The following is a 23069-nucleotide window of genomic DNA, read 5'->3' as shown; positions in this document are numbered from 1 at the left end:
TGAGAACGACGGCACCATCGACGACGCCACCGATCTTCTCACCACCATCAGTAAATTCCGATCATATCCAATCTGGGCGTCCGTTAGCAAAGCTTCGTGCGTCCACCCAAAACAAGGTGATGGACTGGGTACGTGGTTTGCTGGAACTGGTCTGAGATCAAGGAACGTTCGCAATCGGAGCCTCCGTCGTGGAGCTTACCGGAATTGGAGGCGTTGGGTTCAGATTCGGGGCTGGGCCTTGTCGATTGGAATCGGAGGAGTGAGGGAATGGAACTTGATTTTGAATTTGATCTCGAAGGCGGTGACCGGAGTTCATGAGCGAACTGCGACAAATTCTCTCTCAACTTGACAGCGTACTCCTCCGGAGTTCGAGCTATTCCCCGGTGCCGTCGTCGGTAACCTCTCTTGCTGGAGGTGGAGCTGTGATGCCGGAGGATCTGGGAAGCAGTCCGACAAGGATCTGTGATGCCGGAGTTCGGGTTTAGGGCCACGCCGGAGGTAGAGATCGGGGAGAGAGAAAGAGAAACTGGCAGCGTGGAGAGAGGAGAGAGAGTGGCGTGGATGCAATTTCTTAATTATACTAAGGGCAAAATTGTCATTTAATTATATAATGGGTAAGTGGGAATATATAAAAATCTGTTGCTGGGGTAAGTGGGATAATTTTGTTCAATTTTGGTGTTTTGGGTCAATGACCCATTTATTTAAGTTTCGATATTTTAGGAGCCCTAAAAGTTGATTTTTTGACCGGGGCAAAATTTGAAAAGTTTTTCTTCATGAAAGTCATAGAGGACGTTAAACCGAGCACGTGCATATTTGGTTCGAAAAAATTGGACTTCGTATGCAAAAGTTATAAGCGAAATACGAAAGTTACTGTTTATGGTAATTAGTATACATATGAAAAGTTACTGTGGGTAGGTTTCTACCCCTTTTCTCTCTCTTCTTCCCCGATCTCTCTCTCTTGCTCTCTCTCCCCCGCATCGGCCCTCTCCCATTTTTCCTTGATTTCTCCGGCATCCGGCAACCAAACGGCGCGCCACCACCCATAAAAGAACCGTCTCTTTCTCCTCTACACGTTGGTACCCGTGGGTCACGGTGATTTTGCCAGAAAACCATCAATTTTGGCCTAAACCGTCACTATAGCAGTTGTGTTCTCCGGCGAAATTCTCCATTTTCCGGCCACTTTCGGAAGTGAAACTGGTCCTATTAGGAGCGCCTCGAGTCACTGATCATCTTCCCTCAAACCTTCTAGCTGAAATTCTCACTGTGAAAGGAGAATTTGAAGGATTTCCAAATCGGTGAGTTTGGAAATTGATGAAACTCGTTTGGGTATTGGACAGTGGCAGTGCCGTAAATTATGATGAAACTCGAGTATTTTAGTCATTTGCCATTAAAATTGGGAATCAGACTTGATTCATTTGGCTTTTGGACATGGGCTCATGTCCTTATTTGTATAAATCTTTTTGCAAGTGGGTTTTCTGTGTTTACATTTTTGGTCATGTGCTACTATGTAATTTTCTAAATATTAATATTAATATATCGACATGATATTCTTCAGAAAAGCTTACTACCATTATGCACATCATTAATTTAAATGTGACGAGCTATTAAAATATAAGGAGTGTAGACAGTAGACGTTGAAAACATTGATCATAACTTCTCTATTTGTTTTCCTCTCCTCTTCCTCTTATAAGGACACGATATGATCAGATACATCTATTCGGCGACGCTATCTTCCATCTGTGGTAGCATTGTAGCTTCGAATAGCTTACTTGTTTTTTTTTTTTTTTTCAATTCGGTGCTAGAAAGCCTAAAGCCATGGCTAAATCAGTGGGCTCTTCCGGCAAAAATAGTGATCAGCACAATTCCTGCCGCCATTTGGTATCCTTCACACAAGAAAACTTTAAACACTTGTCTGCTCATTGATCAGGTATGCTATTGTTCATGCCTTAATTAGAGATTTGTTTACATTTTTGAACAAAAATTCACACACAGAAATACGAGTTCTCTCTTTGCACACAACTTTATCTATATTCTCTCTCAATTCTCCAATGACAAGTTTTATATATACATCCCCAATTACTTAATGCACATATCTATATTTCTTTGCCATCGAATTTTCATCTATACCCCTTATTAATAAATAAACAAATAAAAAATAAAAAAAATCTACAAAAATAAAATAAGAATTAAATGCTTTTTTTTTTTGAACATTAAATGCTTTATATATCAAAATAATAATTAAATATTTTTTATAGGTTAAATTTTCTCCTCGTCTTTGATCATGATACAATCGACCTCTTTTCAAGATCATACATGAACGTTAATGATAAATGAAATAATTGTAGTTCACATGAAGAACTAGCAAGTAATCAAATTGGTTGAAACATAATGAAAGAGGTTATAAAATCATCAAATATATCTTGGATATATGAATACATCATCATCAATCACTTCGTTTGCAAAACAACCGACTGAGACATGGTTTTACCGATTTTAATATGCCATGACTATATAGATCATGAAGATATTAACATATATTGAATCTTATAAAATCTTAGAGGCATCAAGTTTTTCCACATTGTGAAGGTCATAAAAAAAAAAAAAAGAGTTAAGATTTTTTTTAAAAAGTTTTTCTCATTTATTTATTTAATGAGGGGTATAGATGAAAGTTTGATGAAAAAATGTCTCAAACAACTATAGGAGGTGTGCATTAAGTAATTGAGAGAGTGTATTCAAAATTTCTCTTCTCCACTTTAGTTCCTTCTTGTAAAAGAATGAAATAACGATGTCTGCCCTAAATTAGCTCAATTTATTCCAATCCTATTCGAATTGGGATTTAAAACCTTAAACGCGATTGGTCCTTCTCCTATTGGCAGCTGTACAGTACAGGCCCAATGACAAGTCCTGCGTGTAAACCACGCAATTATTTCCTTTTTTTTTTTTTTTTTTTGATGAACACGCAATTATTTCCTTGCATTCACAAGGAATTTCCCTTTTTTATTATTATTTTAATAGCTTCGTTACTGGATCAGGAGATTTTCCAAATCTATAAATAGGGAACGCGTCTCCATTTTTTCTCTACTTCATTTTTTCCTCTCTCGCTCTCTCTCTCTCTCTCTCGGTCGCTTAAATTCGTCAATTCGCTTTTGCGAGGAAGGGTTAGGGTTTATACTTTATACGAGAGCTCTGCAGATCTGAGATCGATGGATTTGAGGTCTGAAATCGATCGCCTTTCTCGCAAGCGCAAGGAGAACAATCTCCGACGCGTCGTTGAGACCTCGAAAGGAAATCTCCGCATCTTCGCTCTCGCTTCCTCCTCCGACGACGACGGAGACAACGGCGGCTCCAGAAAACGCATGAGGCGAGACCGCGGCTGCAACTTCGTCGTTTCATCCACCAAGCTCGCCGCGGAGCCCACCAGGCCCGTCAGATCCGCCGTGAAACCCTATGACGACGGTGGGGATCTGAATATCGGGGAGTTCGAGAAACACACAAAGGGCATCGGCATGAAATTGCTGATGAAGATGGGATATAACGGACGTGGACTGGGGAAGAACGAGGAAGGTATTGTGAGCCCAATTGAAGCCGGATTGAGGCCCAAAAATGAAGGTCTTGGTTTTGATTACAAGGAGGGGACTAAGCTGCGGCGGCGGCGGCCCACATCGTTTGTGAAAGCCAAGGTGGTGCACAAAAGTGTCGCTGGTGGTGACAATGATCACAAGAAGAGCAAAACAGAAATAACCAAAAAACCAAGCAGCCTAGACACTAGTACAGTCGAAGAACACAAGCCCAACGAGCAGCCTAATGAGGCAATTACCAGTGCCGCCGCCACCGGGATGGAGAAGAAGACGACTACCAAAGGTGTCGATTTGCTGGGAAAGGTGATGGCTGATATGAGAAGACCTCTTGATGGAATCTTGGCCGACTTTGAGAATTTGAGTTTGAAAGACAACAGCTACAGGTGCATCTTAGCCATGTAGCCTACGTAGTGAAAAATTAAACAGAACAAAGTTCAGTTCTGAAGTTAAGGCTATTGGACTTTCAATTGTCAAGTGCAAAAGGTCCGATATGTGGACTTTGAAATTTTGAAGTGTAATTAAGCTACTGAGTGTACTAGAAAATATTTCCGCGCTTTGCCGGGGAATTTATAGTTACGAATGAAATCATGTTTTTCTTGGTATTATATTGTGTAAGTTGAATTCAAGTATGTTGCTGAGATAGTTATTGGTTTGAATCATTATTAGAAGCTAGAAGTTATCTTCATGATAATACTAACTGAAATTTTCTTTCTTTCAAAAAAAACAAACTGAAATAAAATAGAGTTCGGAAATGAATTTACGATAGAATTTATTACAAAATGTGCGCTTTGAGGCAAACAGTGACCCACATGTCTTTCTCTCCTTCCCTTTAGAAGTCTAGTAGGTATAGCACATCTCTCTGTTTAGCTCTCTATACAGATGCTGAACTACAATAATTAAAAGTTTAATGTTAAGTCATTAACTGATCATTAAAGAAGAGTGAAAGCATAGTCAATGATCAATGAGCAATCACAATAATCATATACATCTATAACCAATGATCAATGAGTAATGACAATAATCATAAAGAATAAGAACAGAGAGCAGAGTATTAAGTATATAATCCGAGATATTATAGATTAGATATTACATATTACTAACAGAAGATAATGTTTTAACTTTTTACATTCTAGTTACACACTACTCAGTGGAGCAAAACTTACTTGCAGTAGTGTTTCAAAAAATTAATTGCTCCAATTGCTTTGCTGTCGAATCAACTGGAAGTAACTAATCAAAAATGCAGCAGAATTTCTTCAAAAAAAAAAAATTAATTGTTCCAGCTGCATGCTTTCCAGTTGATTCGCTGACTACAATTGTACACAAAAAAGTCGCCAGCACAGCTCTAAATAACTTGATGTACTATATGTTACAGATGCATAGTAGTTGAGCGGTTATTCATTCACTTTTTTTTTGTCTGATCTTCTTCAGTTCCCGGTGATGGTGATGTAGTTCTTTCATGCCGGGATTCCCTATCAAGTTATTATAAGATTTTTTGTTAGGAATATGTATAAATTGATTTCAGTTTTAGGTTCAATACAAATGTACTATAAATAGATAATACTTACCTTTTGCTTTTCTTTTCTGGTTCACCAATGAAGAGTGCTTTTTTGCTTGTTTCTACTGTTCTCTTTTTTTTTTCTGAGGTAGAACGATCTGGGGTAGCTACTCCTACAGGATCCTCTGGATCAGGAAAGATGGCCTTCACAATAAGCTCGCTGTTAGACCTTGGCTCGATCTGAAAGAGGTGATGTTGGCCAATCGTATCCTCGATTTCCTTTGGCAGTGTCTGTCTTGTTGGATATTGTCTTCTGTTCATTAATTCTTGACAGCTGTTGCCGAAGAGTTGCTCAGCTGCTTTCCCCATCACAATTAGTGTCGCTTCATTTTCAAGATCCTCAATTGTCATGTACACTCTATAACTGTGTGAAAAATGTTTATGTACTATTAATAAAAGAACAACGATATATTTATCTTTAATAGGTTATGAAAATAGGGCGCTTAAGAGTTAGAATGTAAATAAATGTAATAATTATCATTGAAATGTATATGTGACCGATGTTTTGAACAGAGTTTACCATGGGAGAGGTTCTTGCGCATCATGCTTGTTTCAACTCAATTGGCTGGAATTTTCTTTCTGTCGAAGTTGCTTGTGGCACAATGGACAGCCGTTGTACCACCAACTGTCGTGTGTTGAGAATCTGGAGATTTTACCGCTGCAATAAACAGTATCATTCTGCAATTTTATGTGTATATTGTCAGAGTGTAGTTAGATGGATAAAAAATTATAATAGTGAATCATTGCTATGTAAAGAAGAAAAATAGGATTGTTCGTACTACGTATAAGTGTGGATTGAGTGTGTTCAGATCTCGTACTGTTTTTTTTCTCTGGCTCGATCTTCAGGTCTTGTTGTGTCGGCTGTTTAAATGGAATAGCAAGGAACTTCACCTTATCGCCTGGCTTTGAGAATCTGTAATTTTTATGTTGTGTTGTTAGTAAATTATTGCAAACTTATGTGAATCAAGAAATAATATAATTAATAGATTTTGATTTTTTTAGTGAGAATATGATCGAAACAACTTACTCCTTTCTATATTCATCCGTCTGTAGAATTTGTGGATATATAACCATGCAAGTGTGATTCGTTGCTGTGAGTGTGGTCCGTTCTGTAAATTGTGAAAATATTTGATTAGAAAACAGTGATTAATACTGCTAGAACAGGAGGAGGTTTCTGTTTGAGCCCAAAAGTAGTTTTGGCAAGATCCTTTAATGGATTTAGCACAGCGGGCCGAAACCTGCGACCCAAAAATAAGCCTACTTGGGATTGGGTTACAGCTTCGCCCATTCCGTGATCCATAGAGAAAACGAAACCTTATTGGAGTCAAGTAGCACAGATTGAATAGGAAAATTCAATCAATAATCCTTCTATGGCAAGGAACAGTCGAAACCCTAAGTATAAATACCAGGTTTCAAGGACGAATCAAGGACAACTCTCTCAATCAACTAATCGCACAGATTATCAAGCCTCCCCGGAGCAAACCTTCAACCTCGTTGAAACCCGGCGACCGTACTTCCAGTCCTAGTCTCTCCAAAAGCCGACTGCTAGTGCTACTGCCACCGATACTACCAGCGAAGCAAGGGTAACGCCCTCGCAACCCAGCGAAGCTAAAGTCACGCGCTTTAGCAAAACCCGTGCTTTCTCAGAACTTCCCAGTGATTGCTCTGCTCAACCTACAACGTTGAGTATCGATTCGGTGACGTGAAGAGATCACAACCAAAGCCCTTACCAGTAAGGCAAGAAGTCATTTTCCGAAAGGCATAGAAAAGAACCTTGTGACGAGGTTGGTGCTCTCCTCGTCCACAACGCTTGAAGAAAAAGTCAGGTCAAGGGACTCCCCCGACGGCTGCACCCCACGGTGCTAGCACGCCCGCGCAATCACACGCTCAAAAGAGACAGTTTGCAGGCCAACTGGTTTCCGCGTCAAACATTTTGGCACGCCCAGTGGGACCCATTGCATAACGTTTCTTCGCAAATGTAGCCATTGGGAAATCAAGCGAAAACCCTTACCAAAGTTCAGTTCTAAAGTTCAAGGTTACTGGACTTGAAATTGTCTAGTGCAAAAGGTCCGATATGTGGACTTCAAAATTTTGAAGTGTAATTAAGCTATGGAATGTATATAGTGAATATATGTGATTTAGAGTTGCGAGTACATTTCAGCCATTGTCCATTATTTCATTTTGATTTTGTGGTTCATATAAAAGCACTGCGGTATATACTTCCACAATTCCATTCAAAATTTTTGAACACTTGGATTTTAAAACAAATGAATAAATTACATCACGAAATTTCCTACTGATAACTTGATTTTAAGAGCTATAAAATCCCTAGTGTTATAAAAAATAAAAAATAAAAATATATAAAAACTATATGTACTATGTAATTTATATGTACTATCTAATTGAAAAGAAAGAACTACAAATACTTCCATAATTAAGGCCATTCCACCTCCCCTCCACCTCCAAAACTTACATCTATCCACATTTAATACTAGCATATTGGGATAAATCACAGATAAATCACAAATATGCACATTTAATACTAGGGCTGGGATTTAGAACCGAAAATCCGAAGGAACCGCACCGAACCGCACCGAAAGGGTCGGTTCGGTTCGGTTCTACAAAATATGACACTACATTTTTTTCGGTTCGGTTCCTGGCAATGTATTCTCGGTTCGGTTCCGGTTCTTACTTTCAAAACCCTCTTGAAACCGAAATACAGATGTCAGTGTATAATTGGATAATATGACCGAGCTTATTTCTGTAAAATAGACTCTTTCTCATGTGATCAGGCACCAAGTTAGTATTCCAATGCGATCATAACCTTCCATTTCTGTCTTTTATTCTAATAAAATACAAACCTCACCCTCCCTTTCCCATTTCTCTCTGTCTCTCGGTCGTCCACCACCTCCCTTTCTCTTTCTTTATTCTCTCCTTTTCTCTTTCTTTATTTCCTTTCTCTTTCTTATTCTCTCCTTTTCTCTTTCTTTATTCTTTCTCTTTCTCTGTTCTTCTTTCTCTCTCTCTCTTTCTCTTTCTCTGTTCTTCTTTCTCTTTCTCTGTTCTGTCTCTTTCTCTTTCTCTATATTCTCGGTTGTACCAGACTACTGGAGGCATATTTCAATATTTCATCAATTTGAATCGATCTTCTCTTCTTCTTCTTCTTCAGAACTACTGGTATGAGATTTCTCCAGATCTATTGCAGCCATATTCTTCTTCTCCTCCTCTTCTCCTCCTCCTCCATTTCTGCTGTGTTCTTTAATGGAGAAACTGAGAAAATTGCAGAACATAACGTGGCTGGGAAGCTGAGAAACTGGATAGGTTTGCTGCTGTTTTGCTGTGTGTACAGGAACCGGTTACAAGCCGTAACCGAACCGTTCCAAGTTGGTTCCGGCAAAAAAATGTAGCAACACCGAACCGGAAAAACATCATCGGTTCCGGTTCCGGTTCCGGCAAAAAAATTGAAAAACAGAACCGAGTCCAGCCCTATTTAATACTAGCATATTGGGATAAATCACAAATATCCTAACCATGGATGATTCTACATTTTAGTACCTGTTGACAACAAAATGGGACAATGATAAAAGAGGTCATTTTAAAGTACTTTATGATAATCCAGACACCACAAATGTCCTCCTGATAATTAAGGTCAGCTATTAACAACCTACCACTAGAGTTAAACTTAATTACAAAAATTGCCACCGCTGGCTCTCTCTCCCTCCCTTCCGTTAATATGTTATCCGTTCAGATTCAACCCTTTACCAAAATCTCTCTCTATCTCTCTCTCTCTCTCTCTCTCTCTCTCTCTACAAACCCTTACCATCCCAAGTTCCCAACCTCCTTGACCGCGACTCCTTGAGACCTTCCTCGACTTCTCCGACTCGCCGCCCTTCACCATCGATCTCTCATTCGAGTGGATCCTCGACTCCCGTGACTCCGACACCGATCAGATCAAGCTCATTGATCGCACCCTGCAGTTGAGATCGGTGCTCCTCGAGGCCGGTAAGAGCTCGGCGAGACGACGAGCCTCCAAGCACAACTCCATCTCCTGGGCTCTCCCTCTCGACCTCACCATCAAGGTAAGCCCAGGTTTTATTGTTGAAGTAAAATTTGAACTGTAATTGTTGCCGGAAACTGGTTTGATCGTGTTAGTTTTTGGGCATTCCGATTCTTTCGTTTCCAAGCTGTACTTTTCCGTTTTCAGTAGCAAAGCAAACTTGCACAACTAATTTTCATGCTAATAGAGATGCAAAAACCAAGACAAAGGCAACGAACACCACAAGTGTTAAGGTAGTCTTCATGATCTTAGTTCATAAACCTGTAATTTGAACCACATACAATTAACTAGATTATTAAGTACAAAATGATCATTTTTGGTTTACATTTGATCTTTTAGCTTCCTCATTTCACCTGTATTTACATTTTCAATTTTGGAGGTGCAGTGCATTATTTCTCATTTGTAGTAATGCTACTTTGAGGATATGATACTCTCATTTTGATTTTATCTTTGATTTTCTATATCTGATTTAATTTTGATTACAAGTTGTGGCTCAAAAACTGAAGGAGGCAGAAATTACCGAGCAAGACTCGCTTCTGATTCCACTTTCCTCTTCTAGTTGACCTCTCCTCCTCCTCCGGCAACGATGACCTCGAGAACTGGGATGCCGACTTCGTCAAGGTCGACCAGGCCACCCTTTTTGATCTCATCCCGGTCCGTATTACTACTTTAATCCTATTACTGCTGGTTTCTCGTTTATCGCTGCCGTTGATACTCTTTAATTCGCTTAGGGTCTCATGTAATTTTATAAGAATTTTGTTGTTTGATCATGAAAAATTGATTTTCTTAGATTTTAGGACATTCGGTTCTCGATGAATTGTTGAATAAATTTATTGATAATAGTTCATATGCGTAGCATGATTAGTGATTTCAATATATATATATATACCGCCGCGAATTTTATAGGAATCTAGGACAGTTTAGCTGTATGTAATTGGTGAGCACTAGTCCTTTTATTTGTAGAGATATGGTGTGAAAATGCTGTTATTATGATCGATTAGGTTCGTTATTATGATATCACTTTATTGCTTTGAAGCTTGAATTTTCTTTTCATGGGCATCAGTTGGAAACTTTGTTGAATACTGTAACACAAGTGAAGGAAGAAATATGAGTCTGTACTGTAACTCTAGCATGATTTACAATTAGTCAATCAATGAAAAACATGACAAGTTCATCGCAAGTAAAGTAGGAATTGAAGAACAATAGTCAATGATTTTGAGTTCGAGTTTTATGCTATTGTCATTTGTCAGTAAGGACTAAGGAGTATGCTTCTATTATATTTCACCTTTACAATGTGTGTATTGCACTTGTACTTGCAATCATTACGGATTTGAAATTTCTCCTCCCATTGTTGTTGATATTCATGTAGTGCACATGGTTCTTTTGAGTTACTATAGTGTAAGTGATTGACTGATGAAGGTGGGAGATGACCATAAGTGAATCATTTGTCAATTGGTTTTCAACTGAACCATTTCTAGGGACTTGAGGCAGTTGCCTCATATACAGCCATTCTAACATGTTCGGAAGATTTATTTGTTTTGCATGTTTCATTTCCCTTTCTAAACATAACCAGTAGCCCTAGAAATCTGACATCACGAAAACAAAGGAAATCTGGGCTGATATGTACTTGGCTTAAGTATGTAGAACATTTGATTATATATATATATATATATATATATATATATATATATATATATATATACAGATTTAATGTACTTGGCTGGATAGGATCTATATATATATATATATATATTTATATATATATGTGAGTATCGGACAAAAGATAACATGGCTTCTATGTTCAAATGAGTTTTTTTTCTTATTGTGCTTTAGGTGACTTCCTTTCTAATAATGTGGGATGATTTGATTGCAGTTTAAGCAGTAGAGGAGTTTATGAGCGCAATGGATGAGCAAGGAGGGCAAAAGAGTTAGTAACAAATAAGAACAACATGAGATACAGACCCCAATCATATAATCAAGGATCGTTGAAATGGAAATTGGGGACTTCTTATCATTCATCGTTTCATTGAAATTTATTATAAAAAATATTAAGATTCAAACACGTGTAATTATAGAGTATCTCCTCCTTTCCAATTCATAATCCAAACACCAGATTGGTGCCTTAGTTCGTCTTTGTAGTGAGTGTGAAGTATTTTGCTGTTCTATTAATTCTTGATTAGTTGTGTTGTAATACTACCACAAGTCATTGTTATACACATGTCAGTGGCCAAGTCACATTGTATGTCACTGGTCATGTCACCGGCCAGTGTAGTTATTAGTCAGGCCAGGTCCCTAGTTTGTGAGGTTACTGGTCAGATCACTGTTAACCTTAAGGCACTGGTTATGTCATTGGCCAAGTTACTGGTCAGGTTACAGTTTGTAAGGTTATACACATGTCACTGACCAAGTAACTGTCAAGTCACTGACCAAGTAACTGTTAAGTCACTGACCAAGTAACTGTAAAGTCACTGTTATACACGTCATTGGCTAGGCCAGGTCCTTAGTTTGTAAGGTTATTGGCCAGGTCACTGTTAACCTCAAGGCACTGATTATGTCATTGGCCAAGTTACTGGTCAAGTTACAGTTTGTAAGGTTATGCACATGTCACTGACCAAGTAACTATCAAGTCACTGACCAAGTAACTGTCAAGTCACTGTTATACACGTCATTGGCTAGGCCAGGTCCTTAGTTTGTAAGGTTATTGGCTAGGTCACTGTTAACCTTAAGACACTGATTATGTCATTGGCCAAGTTACTGGTCAGGTTACAGTTTGTAAGGTTATACACATGTCACTGACCAAGTAACTGTCAAGTCACTGACCAAGTCACTATCATATTGCATGTCATTGCCTAAGTCACTGACTATGTCACTGGCTAAGTCAGTGGCCATGTCCAATATTGATCAAGTCACTGATCATGTCACTGAAATTGGCAAGTAACTTGCAAAATAACATGTCACTAACTAGGTAAGTAACTGACAATGTCACTAACCAAGTAACTGTCAGAAGCCAAATCACATGTTAATAGTCAAGTCACTGTTAATCACATGTCACTAATTAAATAACTGACCATGTCACTAACCAAGTAACTGTCAGTAGCTAAGTCACAAGTTAATAGCCAAGTTACTGTTAATCACATGTCACTAACTAAGTAACTGACCATGTCACTAACTAAGTAAGTAACTGACCATATCACTAACCAAGTAACTGTCAGTAGCAAAGTCACAAGTTAATAGCCAAGTCACTGTTATTAGCCAAGTCACAAGTTAATAGCCAAGTAACTGTCAGTAGCCAAGTCACAAGTTAATAGCCAAGTCACATGAATAAAAAACATTAATTAACTGTGAACATATAGGAGTATTATGAGGGTCCTGACTCTATAAGTAGCAGAGCTACATCTGTTATTGAACAAAGGGAATACAACAAAAGGCAGAAGGACTGCAAATGATATAAATATTGCACATATGCATAAGGTTAGAGGCCATAACTAAAAGCAGGCTCAGCCAAATGGATTCCTGGAACGATATAACGACCAATGAATCACTGGCTACAAGAGAACTAAGTTGCAGAACATAAACTCCAGCATCCAAGGAGCATTAGCATATACATATCTAATTTCACGCAATATGACGGCCTTAAGCTATACCATCATTTAACAAAAGCTCCAAACGATAAGTTACCACATGACATCTAATATTAACCCTACTACCAGTAAACTTGGAAGTGTGAAACAAGATACTTCAAAGCGTCAACTTTCCATCCAACCATCCATGTTCTTTCATGAATCTACAGAACTCCTGCGTCAAGCAACAATCACATTATGATTAACTTATTAACCCCAGTTACATGAATTAACTCCAGTAGGTAAGTAAGTAGAATTCATTTTACATCCAACATATCTCTTGTGAGGTGCAAAAAAAGAGTAATCAGGAACTTAGATTGCACGCGTGGAAGCATGCACAGTCAACTGGGTCTCATATGCCAATACAATAGGTTACATAAAAAGCAGCTAATAAAAGGAAGGGTGCCACACTGAGATCCTAATAAAGTGGAGATGACTGTGCAAGAAAGTTCGATGCCAGATACGGGATTTAGCAAAAAAGGCCAACAGAACTTACTAGTCATTAGTTCACAACTCATGCAAGAAAAAGGGTATCAGTCTCATTGATGTGGCCAAAATAGACACTCAATTTAAAACCCTGTTGTCATTCGTTAGTATATAAGCAAGTAGGGATCGTTCTAACCGGGGATTGAGGGTACTCCTGCAAAGATGGGTCAATTTAAATTAGTAATTATTAAAACAAGTATTAACAAGTATTTATCTACAAATTTACACAAGAAACAACCATAAAAAGGGGGGATTCAACTTTTGGGTTTCTAAGTTCCTACAAAATAAAACAAAGAGATAATTATATACATGTGATCGACTTCTTCACACTCAAATCAGAATTTTCAATCCATATCAATATGCAACGAGTTGTTTCAATCTATACAACCTAAAATCATGCCAACACTAAATATCAGAAATGAATTCGAAGTACAAGTCTGAAGAGATCGAGTACCACTTTAATTCTTCTTTTTAATCTCCTAAGTTAGGAAAAGTCCATAACTTAAAATATTTCATATAAAACATTACGTTAATACTGAAGAGCATCCGTCAACATTAAATCTGAATCATTAAGTGCAATTAGAATTCTGAATTCAAACATGTATGCATCCATAAGAAGTTACAAACGCACAAACATGTAGCATATAATCTCGACCATTGTACATAGCCTTTACCACTTCAATTTATGCCCTAAAACGATTAGGTGAATTAGAACACAAATTTGGCTTTATTAACCTGCAGATTAACATCATTGTTCAACCAAAATCATATGCTTAAAGATATAAAAGGATGGCACAAAATCAGATTGCAAAGATATCATAAACAACTCAAGAACATAAAGAAATGAATCTGAAAATTACTAACATAAACTCGTTCGTAACAAAAATCCAACTCCAATGATAAAGTTCATAATCAAAATCTGAAATTCAATACTAAAGAGTATGAAAACAGAAATAAGGGCCATGGATTACACTTTCTGATCTTCAAGGATGCTTGGAGAACGTCAAGAGAACACAGGGCTTGGCCTTCAAGAACACGAACAGCCTTGGAGAAGTCCTAAAGCTCTTCACGACAAGAGGCTTTTTCTGAATTTTGGAGAGGGTTTTTGGAGAGAAGAGAGCTAGGCTAATGAACTGAATTTTGTGTGTAGAAGTGATGATTTTGGAGTAGAGAATGGCTACTATATATAGTGAAATTCTCATGTCTTGTGATGCAATCATGGCCAATTATCTAGAGGTGATTTCTCCTCCAAATTTGCTTGATGACAAAGTCTTGATTTTTCTGATCTCTTTTCACCTTAATGACTCATTGTATACGCCTTGAATAGTGACCAGATACATCCCTTATTCCTCTCCTTTGAATTTCACTAATTTCTTCCAAGAATTGTGCACACAATAAACTCCTACAATCAAGAAAAATCAGAATTTAATTAGTGTTATAATCAATAGAAAATAAGATAATCAAGAATAAATATTGATTATAAACACTCCCTTTTATCTCCTTGAATTTTTCCTGATTTTTCCTTTAAGTTTTCCTTGAATTCATCGCTCAAGAGTTTTTAATTTGATAGACTCCTAAATTTTCTCTTTAATAGGAAAGTTCAAAGAAAGTTCCCTAAAACAAAATAGGAAATATTTCCTAAAATGAAAGAGGAAAGTTTCTAAAATGACTTGTCCTTATTTTACTCTCATTTCTGCTCTTTTTCGCCTCTTTTCTCCATTTCCGACCTTGAAGTACCTAAAAACATAAATTATGTTATAATTAGTAATTTTAAGAGAATAACTTAGCCAAATGAGGGAAAATACATATTAAAAACGTCACACTTTGTGCTCCTATCACTCATCTCATATAACGACACATATCAACTTAGAATTAACACTGCAATAGAGCAAAGTTGACCATTTAACTTAAAAAAAAAAAAAAATCTAAATAAACTGCAGTTAGTTGGTAGTATATCTTTACAGAATTATAGAAGCCGACGTACACAATACGTGACCTCTACCTTTTCAGCAAGATCAACATCAAGGCGGCTTGTAGCAAAGTAATCAAGGAAAAATAATGGCTTGGCTCCAGAAGTGACAATATCATCGACACTCATAGCAACCTGAGAATTGAAGTTGATCAGTACAGAAATCAAAACACGTACACAACCACATGACTCATCTTGGGTATTAGTATTACCAAATAAATACCAATGGTCTCATGAATTATGCAAAACGCTAACTTCATGGTGACATAAATCCTTTGTATGAATTCCAAAAAGGAAAAGGTTTGTTTCATTTGAAACCTGGGGATGTCTAGTTTTGAAATGCTGGTTCCTCCAAGCATGATTGAATAGGAAGCTAGTAAAAGAAATACCAAGAACATGACAGTGCTGCTGTCTAAAACAAAAATCATGCAACAGACCTGTAACTTTGAAAAATCATAACTAATTCTAGAGATTCGAATTTTGAAATGATCTTTAAGATGTCTACTGCAACTTTTATGAAGACACCAACTTCAAATAACCAACCAAAATGTACAGTTTTCAGTAAAAATGCAACTACATCAAAAGCCCAGAAACACAATTTCAGATTTGCAGATCTTTGTTCTACCTTGAATTTAGCCAATGAATTGTAAATATAAGAGCTGGAACATAATGAAACAAATCAAAGAACATAGAATCAATTAAAAGACATAACAGAATCAATGAACATAGCATGGATTATGGAAAAAAAAAAAGAAGAAATTTATAATACAACAAACACAATTATATGGATTACAGTACAAACTTTCTTGATAGTTCATTATTCCCACAGAAATTTCAAACCTATACTTCAAAGGCAAACTACAAACTGGCAGCCCAAATGCAAGCTTAAGTTTAGTTCCCACACCATCAGTACCAACCAAAGATATGAGTCACTTATTCACCATATAACTTGATCATCCCAAGAACAAGCTCCAGCTTACAGAGAACCACAACTGTTACTAATTGCATACACACATAATCAATACCAATGGTCTCATGAATTCCAATATCAAATGCAAGCTACATTTAATGGGAATTTAATTTATATCATGCATGTTAAAGCTTGATCTGTTTAATTTGAGATGTTTCCGTTTGATTTGCAGGATCAGAACACACTTACATGAAAGTTAATTCTTCTCTCATATCCCTATGAAAGCTCTAGCGATGTTAATTTTTCAACTTCGATTGTAAGCAAGTCTCTGATTTCGCTTAAATCCCAACCAGTACAAATTGAAGCAAGCAAGCAAGCTAGTGCAGAAATTAGTGGTACTAGTTCATCATCACATATCAAGTCTAAATGATGCATACATATAAAAATTGGAACATAATGAGAAGTGTTGGATTCAATTAAGCGATTCGATTACTCTGGTCATAGGGATTCCTTTGTTGATCGCCATGTACGGCTACCAAATCCTGGAGTCCGGCAGCCTTATGGTCCAGGTCATCGTGCTCCAGTGCATCATTTGGTATACTGCTCTGTTGCTCTTCCTCTTCGAGTACCGCGACGGCAAGCTGCTAATAATGGAGCAGTTCCTGGAGACCGCAACCTTCATCGTCTCCTTCAAGGTCGACACCGGATCGACCTGAACGATCTGGAGCAATCCGATTACCGGCGAGTCGGTCCCGATACTGTAGAAGCAGATATCGGCTTCGCCGCGGTGATGAAAACGAAGAGATCGGAGTAAGCTCCGGTGCAGGCGAGGTCTGTGTCTGTGTCTGTGTGGAAAAGGAAGAAGAGAGAGAGAGAGAGAGAGAGCTCCGATCAAGATCGAATCAAGCTTTTAGGTTTTGGAATTTCTGATCAAAATGGGAGGTCAATTTTGAATGCACGGTTATAAACGTGTATTAAGCTTAAGGGTAGAATGGGAATCAAAAAAATTAAAAAATGACCTTTTTTAACATCACTTTATTATTAATAGGGACGAAATTAATATTACAAACAATTTATAATGGACCTTTTTATCAAGTGGGAAACTATGTGACCTTTTTATCATTTCACAATCTAATGTTTCCTTTTCCATCATTTCTCCTTGAAAATATTATACCCAACACATTAAATGGGCAATAAGACCCGACGTCCCGACCCATACCTTGTATAGAAATATAGAATAATTGACCCCAAATTAGGTTTCGTTTTTACTCTTCTTTTTTTACTTTGATGGTTTAATGTTGAAGCTCATAGTGCTTGTTACTGATTTCTTCATTTTCAGGGGAATTTACCTTTTGGTGAAAAATCGAGTCTGCAATTCTTGATAAACCCTGGACGACACAGAAGTAGACAAGCAGAGGGAACCATGAGGCGGACGCTGCTGAGAAATGTCTCTCTCTACGCTCGCAACCGCCTCGTCTCCCCAAAACCTAGCCCTACTTCTTCACTCGCCGCTTCCGCCAGGCTCTTCTCCTCCGACAAAAACGACTCGTCGTCTCCCAATGACTCGCCCCCAGAAAGCTCCAATCCCTCTCCTGAGTCGCGCCTCACCCAAGTCTTGAAGAAGGACTCCTCCATTCAACTCGAGGACATCAGTAACAAAGGTGACCAAAAACTAATTCTTCTGAGTTCTTTTAGTTCAACTAGAATCTGTAATTTTTCAGATGATTTGGCATATTGGGTTTCTGGCAAATTGTTCAAATTAGTTAGGGGTTCGCTTAAACAAAGTTGTTTGCAATTTTGTCTCTAATTTTGTTTTTTTGTTTTTGTTGGGTTAATAGAACTGAAAACAAGAATGGAGGAATACTTGAAGGAAGGTAAGGAGGAGGCGCTGCCATCGATACTCGAAGCGATTCTGCAGAGGAAATTGGCTGGGAAGCATGAGGACACGGATGATGAATTGGTGGATGATCTGCAAATGCAGCCATTGGAGAATGTTAAGGACCAAGAGTTTGAATCTGATTTCGAAGAAATCCACGACACCGATGAAGAGATTGATGACTTGTATGATGCCAAGGATGTAGTGGTGAAGAAGATGGTGAAGGATGAGTTCTTCAATATGGATGACAAAAAGTGGGATGGTATTGTTCAGGATGCGATCAAGCACGGGATTATGAAGGATATGAGAGAGTGTGAGGAAGTTCTTGAGGATATGCTTTGCTGGGACAAGCTCTTGCCAGGTATTCCCTATTTTGTGCATTTACGATGCTCTATTTTCTGCGTCTTCAATTTGGTGTACCAATCTTTCTGTATAATTTGGTGGATGTTTGTGTGAAGAAAAAGAATCCTATGAAATGCATGATGTTTATGTATTAACCTTTCTGTATATTTTGGTGCTTCTATTTGATGATTATAGTTATTTTGTTAGTATCTACATGGCTAGACCATACTTAAAGGCAATATTCTCAGGGCGTTTAATTTTGAGTTTTCGAGTATGTCTGACATAAACAGATCTGGTACCAAACTGTTTCTATGTTATGGAAGTCGCATGCCTTTGGTTCAAACTGGTATTTTTCTGAATTTTTTGCAATGCAATTTGTCTTTTCCAGATGACATTAAGAAGAAGGTAGAAGAGAAGTTCAATGACCTAGGGGATAGGTGTGAAAGAGGGGAGCTTGAACCTGAAGATGCTTACAAGTTGTTTAAGGAGTTTGAGGACGAGATTGTCATGGAATATACGAAAAAGGTGGAAGCTCAGGATCCCTCACAATTTGACGAGATAGTTGTACCGGACATGAAAAGAGACATAGAGGACCCACCGGGTGAAGGGCCAATCCTTAGGTGGCAAACACGAGTGGTCTTTGCTCCTGGTGGTGATGCTTGGCATCCAAAGAATAGAAAAGTGAAGCTGTCTGTTACGGTGAAAGAACTCGGGCTTTCAAAGCATCAATTCCGTCGGCTCAGAGAATTGGTTGGAAAGCGATACAATCCAGGGAAAGATGAGCTCACTATTACTAGTGAGAGGTAAGGGCAACAAGTAACTTCATGCAGTCTTTCCTTTATTATGGGTGTTGCACATGGTCACAATGAAGGTGCATTTTATATCAAAAACTAAATTAGGGTATGCTTTCTCTTTTAAGTTGTGGAAATTCAGTTTTTACCCTTGAAATTTTCCTCCCTCTTTTCACTCACCCATCCCCTGATTAAGTGAGATTTTTAATTATGAGTAATATTACTCTTGTCTAGTCCCTGGAAAATTTATGTCAAGATTCTTTTGTCTTGTCTTGGTTAGTCCTTAAAACATTACTTCTTCTGGAGAATGCTTGAGAATCAACCTTTACCAATTTGAGATTGTAAACCCTTAGATGATGTAATGAGGGGGAAATAATTAATCACTTCTGTATGGGAATAAAGCATATGCAAGTGGATTTATAGATGGTTGTACTGCTCATACTTTCTTCCATTATAAAATCTACTGGATTTCATGCAATTGCAAAAAAAATTTCCTTATGAACTTTCATTTAGATGAAAGAAAATAATGTCTCTCTCATTCTCTGGTGAAGGTTTGAACACCGAGAGGAAAATAGAAAGGATTGCCTTAGGACTCTTCTTTCCCTCATTGAGGAGGCTGAGAAAGCTAACAAGCTGGCTGAGGATGCTAGAGTTTTGTATGTCAAGGAGAGATTAAGAGAAAATCCTGCATTCATGGAGAGACTGCGTAACAAGACAATGAGATTGCAAGGACATACCACAGTGACAGCTTGAGGTCTTGTTTTGCAGGAACTTGTTGAGAATAAATTTCCAGGTTTGAGATTTTGACCTTGATCCAAGAAAATTATTTTGCAATATAGCATTCAGGCATTGGTAGATTCTGCTAGTTTCATGCAGCCATTGTCCTGAAACTTGTTAAGAATGAAGAGGTGTTGTCTTGTGAAACTTGGTGTAGAATGCTTCAAAGATCACCCTTTTTAAGGTCATTTTTGTTTATCAAGATCTTTCAAATGTATTAGTTCTATAAATTTAACAATGCTAACATTTGCTCGAGAAGTATTTTATATTTCAGTGGCGGGTTGCTTTGCTAATGATATAGTTGAAAATGTTATATTAGTGTTATTTTATTCATTCTATTAATGGCTAGTGACTCAAATTACCCTCTGATATGAACTTTTGTTTAGCCTAATATTGTATTGGTTTTCAGACTGTTGTGGTTACACAAAGCTTAGTCTGAACCAAACTGACTTTGGTGGCATGGCCAAGTACAGCCATATGCTACCCTGACATCCATATAGATTTTATTATATGCTTTGATTTCATCAGACGTTCTATATTAGAATCTGATTCTGTAATGTGAATAGACCTGTTTATGTATCCATGCACCATTGATATGGTTGGAGTAAGATTCTAATGGTTGTACTCCGTGAACCCTAAATCATATTTCCTTATTGTATGGATATATAAAGAGGCCCAATGGTTTTCTGCCATTAGATTATATGTTTAGGGTAAAAGATTTAACTTTGAAGAGGATAAGGGTGGGGGTGGGGGTGGCGGATGGAAGAAAGAGAGAATGATTCTGTAATGTATGTTATGCTACGACTTGCTCATAGGACCAAAAAGGTGGTCCTTGACGAAAATGTATTGCAGAAGGCATCTTGGACATATTCCCAGTGGCCAAGAGTCCAAGACGATAAAAAGTGAAAAAGGATATGTATAAAGTGGTAGAATAGAAAAAGGAAGAGAGAAGTAAACATTGAACAGCAAGTTGGATAAGCTTATAAACTATAAAGGAAAATCTGCAAGCTTTCCTAGTAAGATGGCTCATCAATGTCCAAAGCCATATATACAGCATGTTAGATCATACGGTTAGGTGAGAAGAAGCAATATGGAGGCATGGCCGTCCAGTTCTTCTAGGGGACAAAAATCGAAACGCTGTGATAAAGCCACAGAGTTCCTTTACAGTGCTTGCTTGCTGTGCATTTCATGCCCGTTAACAGTTGTCTGGTGCTGCATCGAGCTACCGTGCAAGGTTGGATGGCATGCTGCGAAGCCTGCAAGGAAGAGCGTTTGTGGATCAGGGAAGAGAGTTTGTGCATCATATTCTTCGTTTTCTGACATTGACTTGAATATTCTGCCTGGTAAGTCGCACACATGCACCAAAAGTAGTTTGAGAGCTCCTAGCTAGAAGCAGGATGACCCATTTGGCTAATCAGTTGAAACTCTAAGTCTGCAGCAACCAAAACCCCTGTAGTGTTCCTCTGTTTCTGTTAACTAATAGTTCTATTATTGTTTGTTTTCCATGTTGAATTTGCTGCCAAGCATTTATTCCATTTAGCATATTTAACGTGTACTGTGATCCTATCATTGGTATTTAGAAAACATATATGTCAAATTTCAGCTGCAATACTTTGTGATTTGCATAGTATCAAGGCCTATTGGACCACTCAAACTGCTGCGAGTGGCTTGGTTGCTGTGATAGGCTATACCACCACTTGTGTAAGAAAGGAGATAATAAGAGAAATATTTACCCGTGAGTCTGGATTTTCCTGTCACTTTTGTACTGTTCAACATTCGTATGCAGAAGTGGAGATGTTTTTTCTTTCTTTCTTTTGCATCACTTTTGTACTTTTCAGTTTTCATGCAGAAATGGAGATATTTGGACGAAATTGGATACTGAGTGTGTGTGCATCCAAAGTCATTATATAAGAATTCATCGACGATCTAGTAAAATTGGTTCTCATCATTTTATAAAGGAAATAAAATAAAATATCAAAGCACCATGGTAATGATGTACGGTGCTTTAAAACAACTCCTAACTATGAGAATTAGTTACACATAATTGAAAAGAAAAATCAAAAGAAATTCATAAAGTTTTGAAAAAACAAAACCAAAAGAATTGAAAACACAGTACCAAAAAAAATTGAAGTTGACAGACCAACGATCGATTGCTTGATTTCTAGCTTTTGATCGTTTCTGCGGCTGCAAAAATTCTTCTTTTCTTCTTTGGTTACTAAAAATAGAGTAATTGATTTACACAGGAGTTCATTATCTCTTGTGTGGAATAATTGAATCAGTTGAAGCTCTTATTTACCTGCAGAGGAAATGGAGTAGTTTGAATATGTGAAGAAAATCATATTTTCATATTTTTTAATCTTGATGTGTGATTTAAGGACAATTTTTAGGTTCATCCCTTAGGTGAATGAGTATATTCACCATCTCTTGTGATTAACGCATAATAACTTTATAATTTTCTAATAGTAGTAAGTATTGTTAGAACCATCCATTTGTTTGATTCAATTAGATAATTAAACGATTTTCGATTCGATTGATTTTTTTACAAAGATGATCTTTAAAGGCTAATTTAAGATATGGACCGTTGGACTATAAATTTTTTAAGTAAAAGTATGTTAATCGACAATGGAGGTGAATATGCTTGTTCACCATAGGGGTGAACCTAAGAATTGTCCGTGATTTAATTGCAATTGAATATATAGATAGAAGACACATCCACTAAAAGACCATTTTTTTTTTTACCATTTTAGATGATCTATTGTGGGATCTATTTTTCATAAGCAAATTGACCATTAATTTTGTGCCAAATTGAAAAGGGAGCGTCTATTGCCACCCTATTATTTTCTCAGTTCACCCTACAAACATTTGAATTTTTGAAAGACTATATTACCCATGTGCAAAATGACCAATAAATACACTAATTTTCTAAAATTCAAATCTATAAGGAAAACTAAATACATAACAAATTAATTAAATACAAAGATTACTCAATTTCTCATTGGATAATATCAATCTTCATCTTCTCCACCCAAATTTGAATTTACTATTTTTTATGTCTTTTTGTTGATTCCTCATCGTAAATTCGTTATTCAATTCACAAAACTATTAGTG

The 23069-nt window shown here is 37.4% G+C and overlaps 4 protein-coding genes and 1 long non-coding RNA gene across 5 annotated transcripts; 4 read left to right on the top strand and 1 right to left on the bottom strand.

Moving 5' to 3' along the window:
- The first annotated feature begins 3203 nt into the window (after positions 1-3203).
- Positions 3204-3980, top strand: LOC133727486 (septin and tuftelin-interacting protein 1 homolog 1-like). The gene has a single exon (XM_062155077.1). It carries the CDS (start codon positions 3204-3206, stop codon positions 3978-3980), a length of 777 nt encoding a protein of 258 aa, XP_062011061.1.
- An 864-nt stretch (positions 3981-4844) lies between these two features.
- LOC133708213 (uncharacterized) lies at positions 4845-5489 on the bottom strand. Its single transcript, XM_062133678.1, has 2 exons — positions 5144-5489; positions 4845-5047 (listed from the first exon to the last, which is right to left on the bottom strand). Exons 1-2 carry the CDS (start codon positions 5482-5484, stop codon positions 4978-4980), a joined length of 411 nt encoding a protein of 136 aa, XP_061989662.1. The 5' UTR covers positions 5485-5489; the 3' UTR covers positions 4845-4977.
- Positions 5490-8925: 3436 nt separating this feature from the next.
- On the top strand, positions 8926-11316 carry LOC133715688 (uncharacterized). The gene is made up of 3 exons (XR_009849175.1): positions 8926-9212; positions 9697-9844; positions 11064-11316. It is a non-coding gene; the product is annotated as an uncharacterized LOC133715688 (long non-coding RNA).
- A 6210-nt stretch (positions 11317-17526) lies between these two features.
- On the top strand, positions 17527-20290 carry LOC133724844 (uncharacterized). The gene is made up of 4 exons (XM_062151724.1): positions 17527-17836; positions 18014-18412; positions 18782-19196; positions 19736-20290. The coding sequence occupies exons 1-4, from the start codon at positions 17599-17601 to the stop codon at positions 19935-19937; spliced, it is 1254 nt and encodes a 417-aa protein (XP_062007708.1). The 5' UTR covers positions 17527-17598; the 3' UTR covers positions 19938-20290.
- A 424-nt stretch (positions 20291-20714) lies between these two features.
- Positions 20715-21722, top strand: LOC133724845 (uncharacterized). The gene has a single exon (XM_062151725.1). It carries the CDS (start codon positions 21052-21054, stop codon positions 21349-21351), a length of 300 nt encoding a protein of 99 aa, XP_062007709.1. The 5' UTR covers positions 20715-21051; the 3' UTR covers positions 21352-21722.
- The last annotated feature ends 1347 nt before the right edge of the window (positions 21723-23069 follow it).

The sequence above is a fragment of the Rosa rugosa genome, chromosome 1 (assembly GCF_958449725.1).
Source record: "Rosa rugosa chromosome 1, drRosRugo1.1, whole genome shotgun sequence".
Classification (NCBI taxonomy): Eukaryota; Viridiplantae; Streptophyta; class Magnoliopsida; order Rosales; family Rosaceae; genus Rosa; species Rosa rugosa.
The sequence above is the reverse complement of the archived record's forward strand: the minus strand, read 5'-3'. Positions and strand labels throughout refer to the sequence as shown.

What these genes read in the sequence shown, in the direction of transcription:
- LOC133727486 (XM_062155077.1), top strand. Translation starts at nt 3,204, where the DNA reads ATGGATTTGAGGTCTGAAATCGATCGCCTTTCTCGCAAGCGCAAGGAG.
- LOC133708213 (XM_062133678.1), bottom strand. Translation starts at nt 5,484, where the DNA reads ATGACAATTGAGGATCTTGAAAATGAAGCGACACTAATTGTGATGGGG. An exon ending in CCAGAAAAGAAAAGCAAAAG is followed by an intron (nt 5,048 to 5,143) that starts GTAAGTATTATC and finishes ATAACTTGATAG; the next exon opens with GGAATCCCGGCATGAAAGAA.
- LOC133724844 (XM_062151724.1), top strand. Translation starts at nt 17,599, where the DNA reads ATGAGGCGGACGCTGCTGAGAAATGTCTCTCTCTACGCTCGCAACCGC. An exon ending in CGAGGACATCAGTAACAAAG is followed by an intron (nt 17,837 to 18,013) that starts GTGACCAAAAAC and finishes TTGGGTTAATAG; the next exon opens with AACTGAAAACAAGAATGGAG. An exon ending in CTGGGACAAGCTCTTGCCAG is followed by an intron (nt 18,413 to 18,781) that starts GTATTCCCTATT and finishes TGTCTTTTCCAG; the next exon opens with ATGACATTAAGAAGAAGGTA.
- LOC133724845 (XM_062151725.1), top strand. Translation starts at nt 21,052, where the DNA reads ATGGAGGCATGGCCGTCCAGTTCTTCTAGGGGACAAAAATCGAAACGC.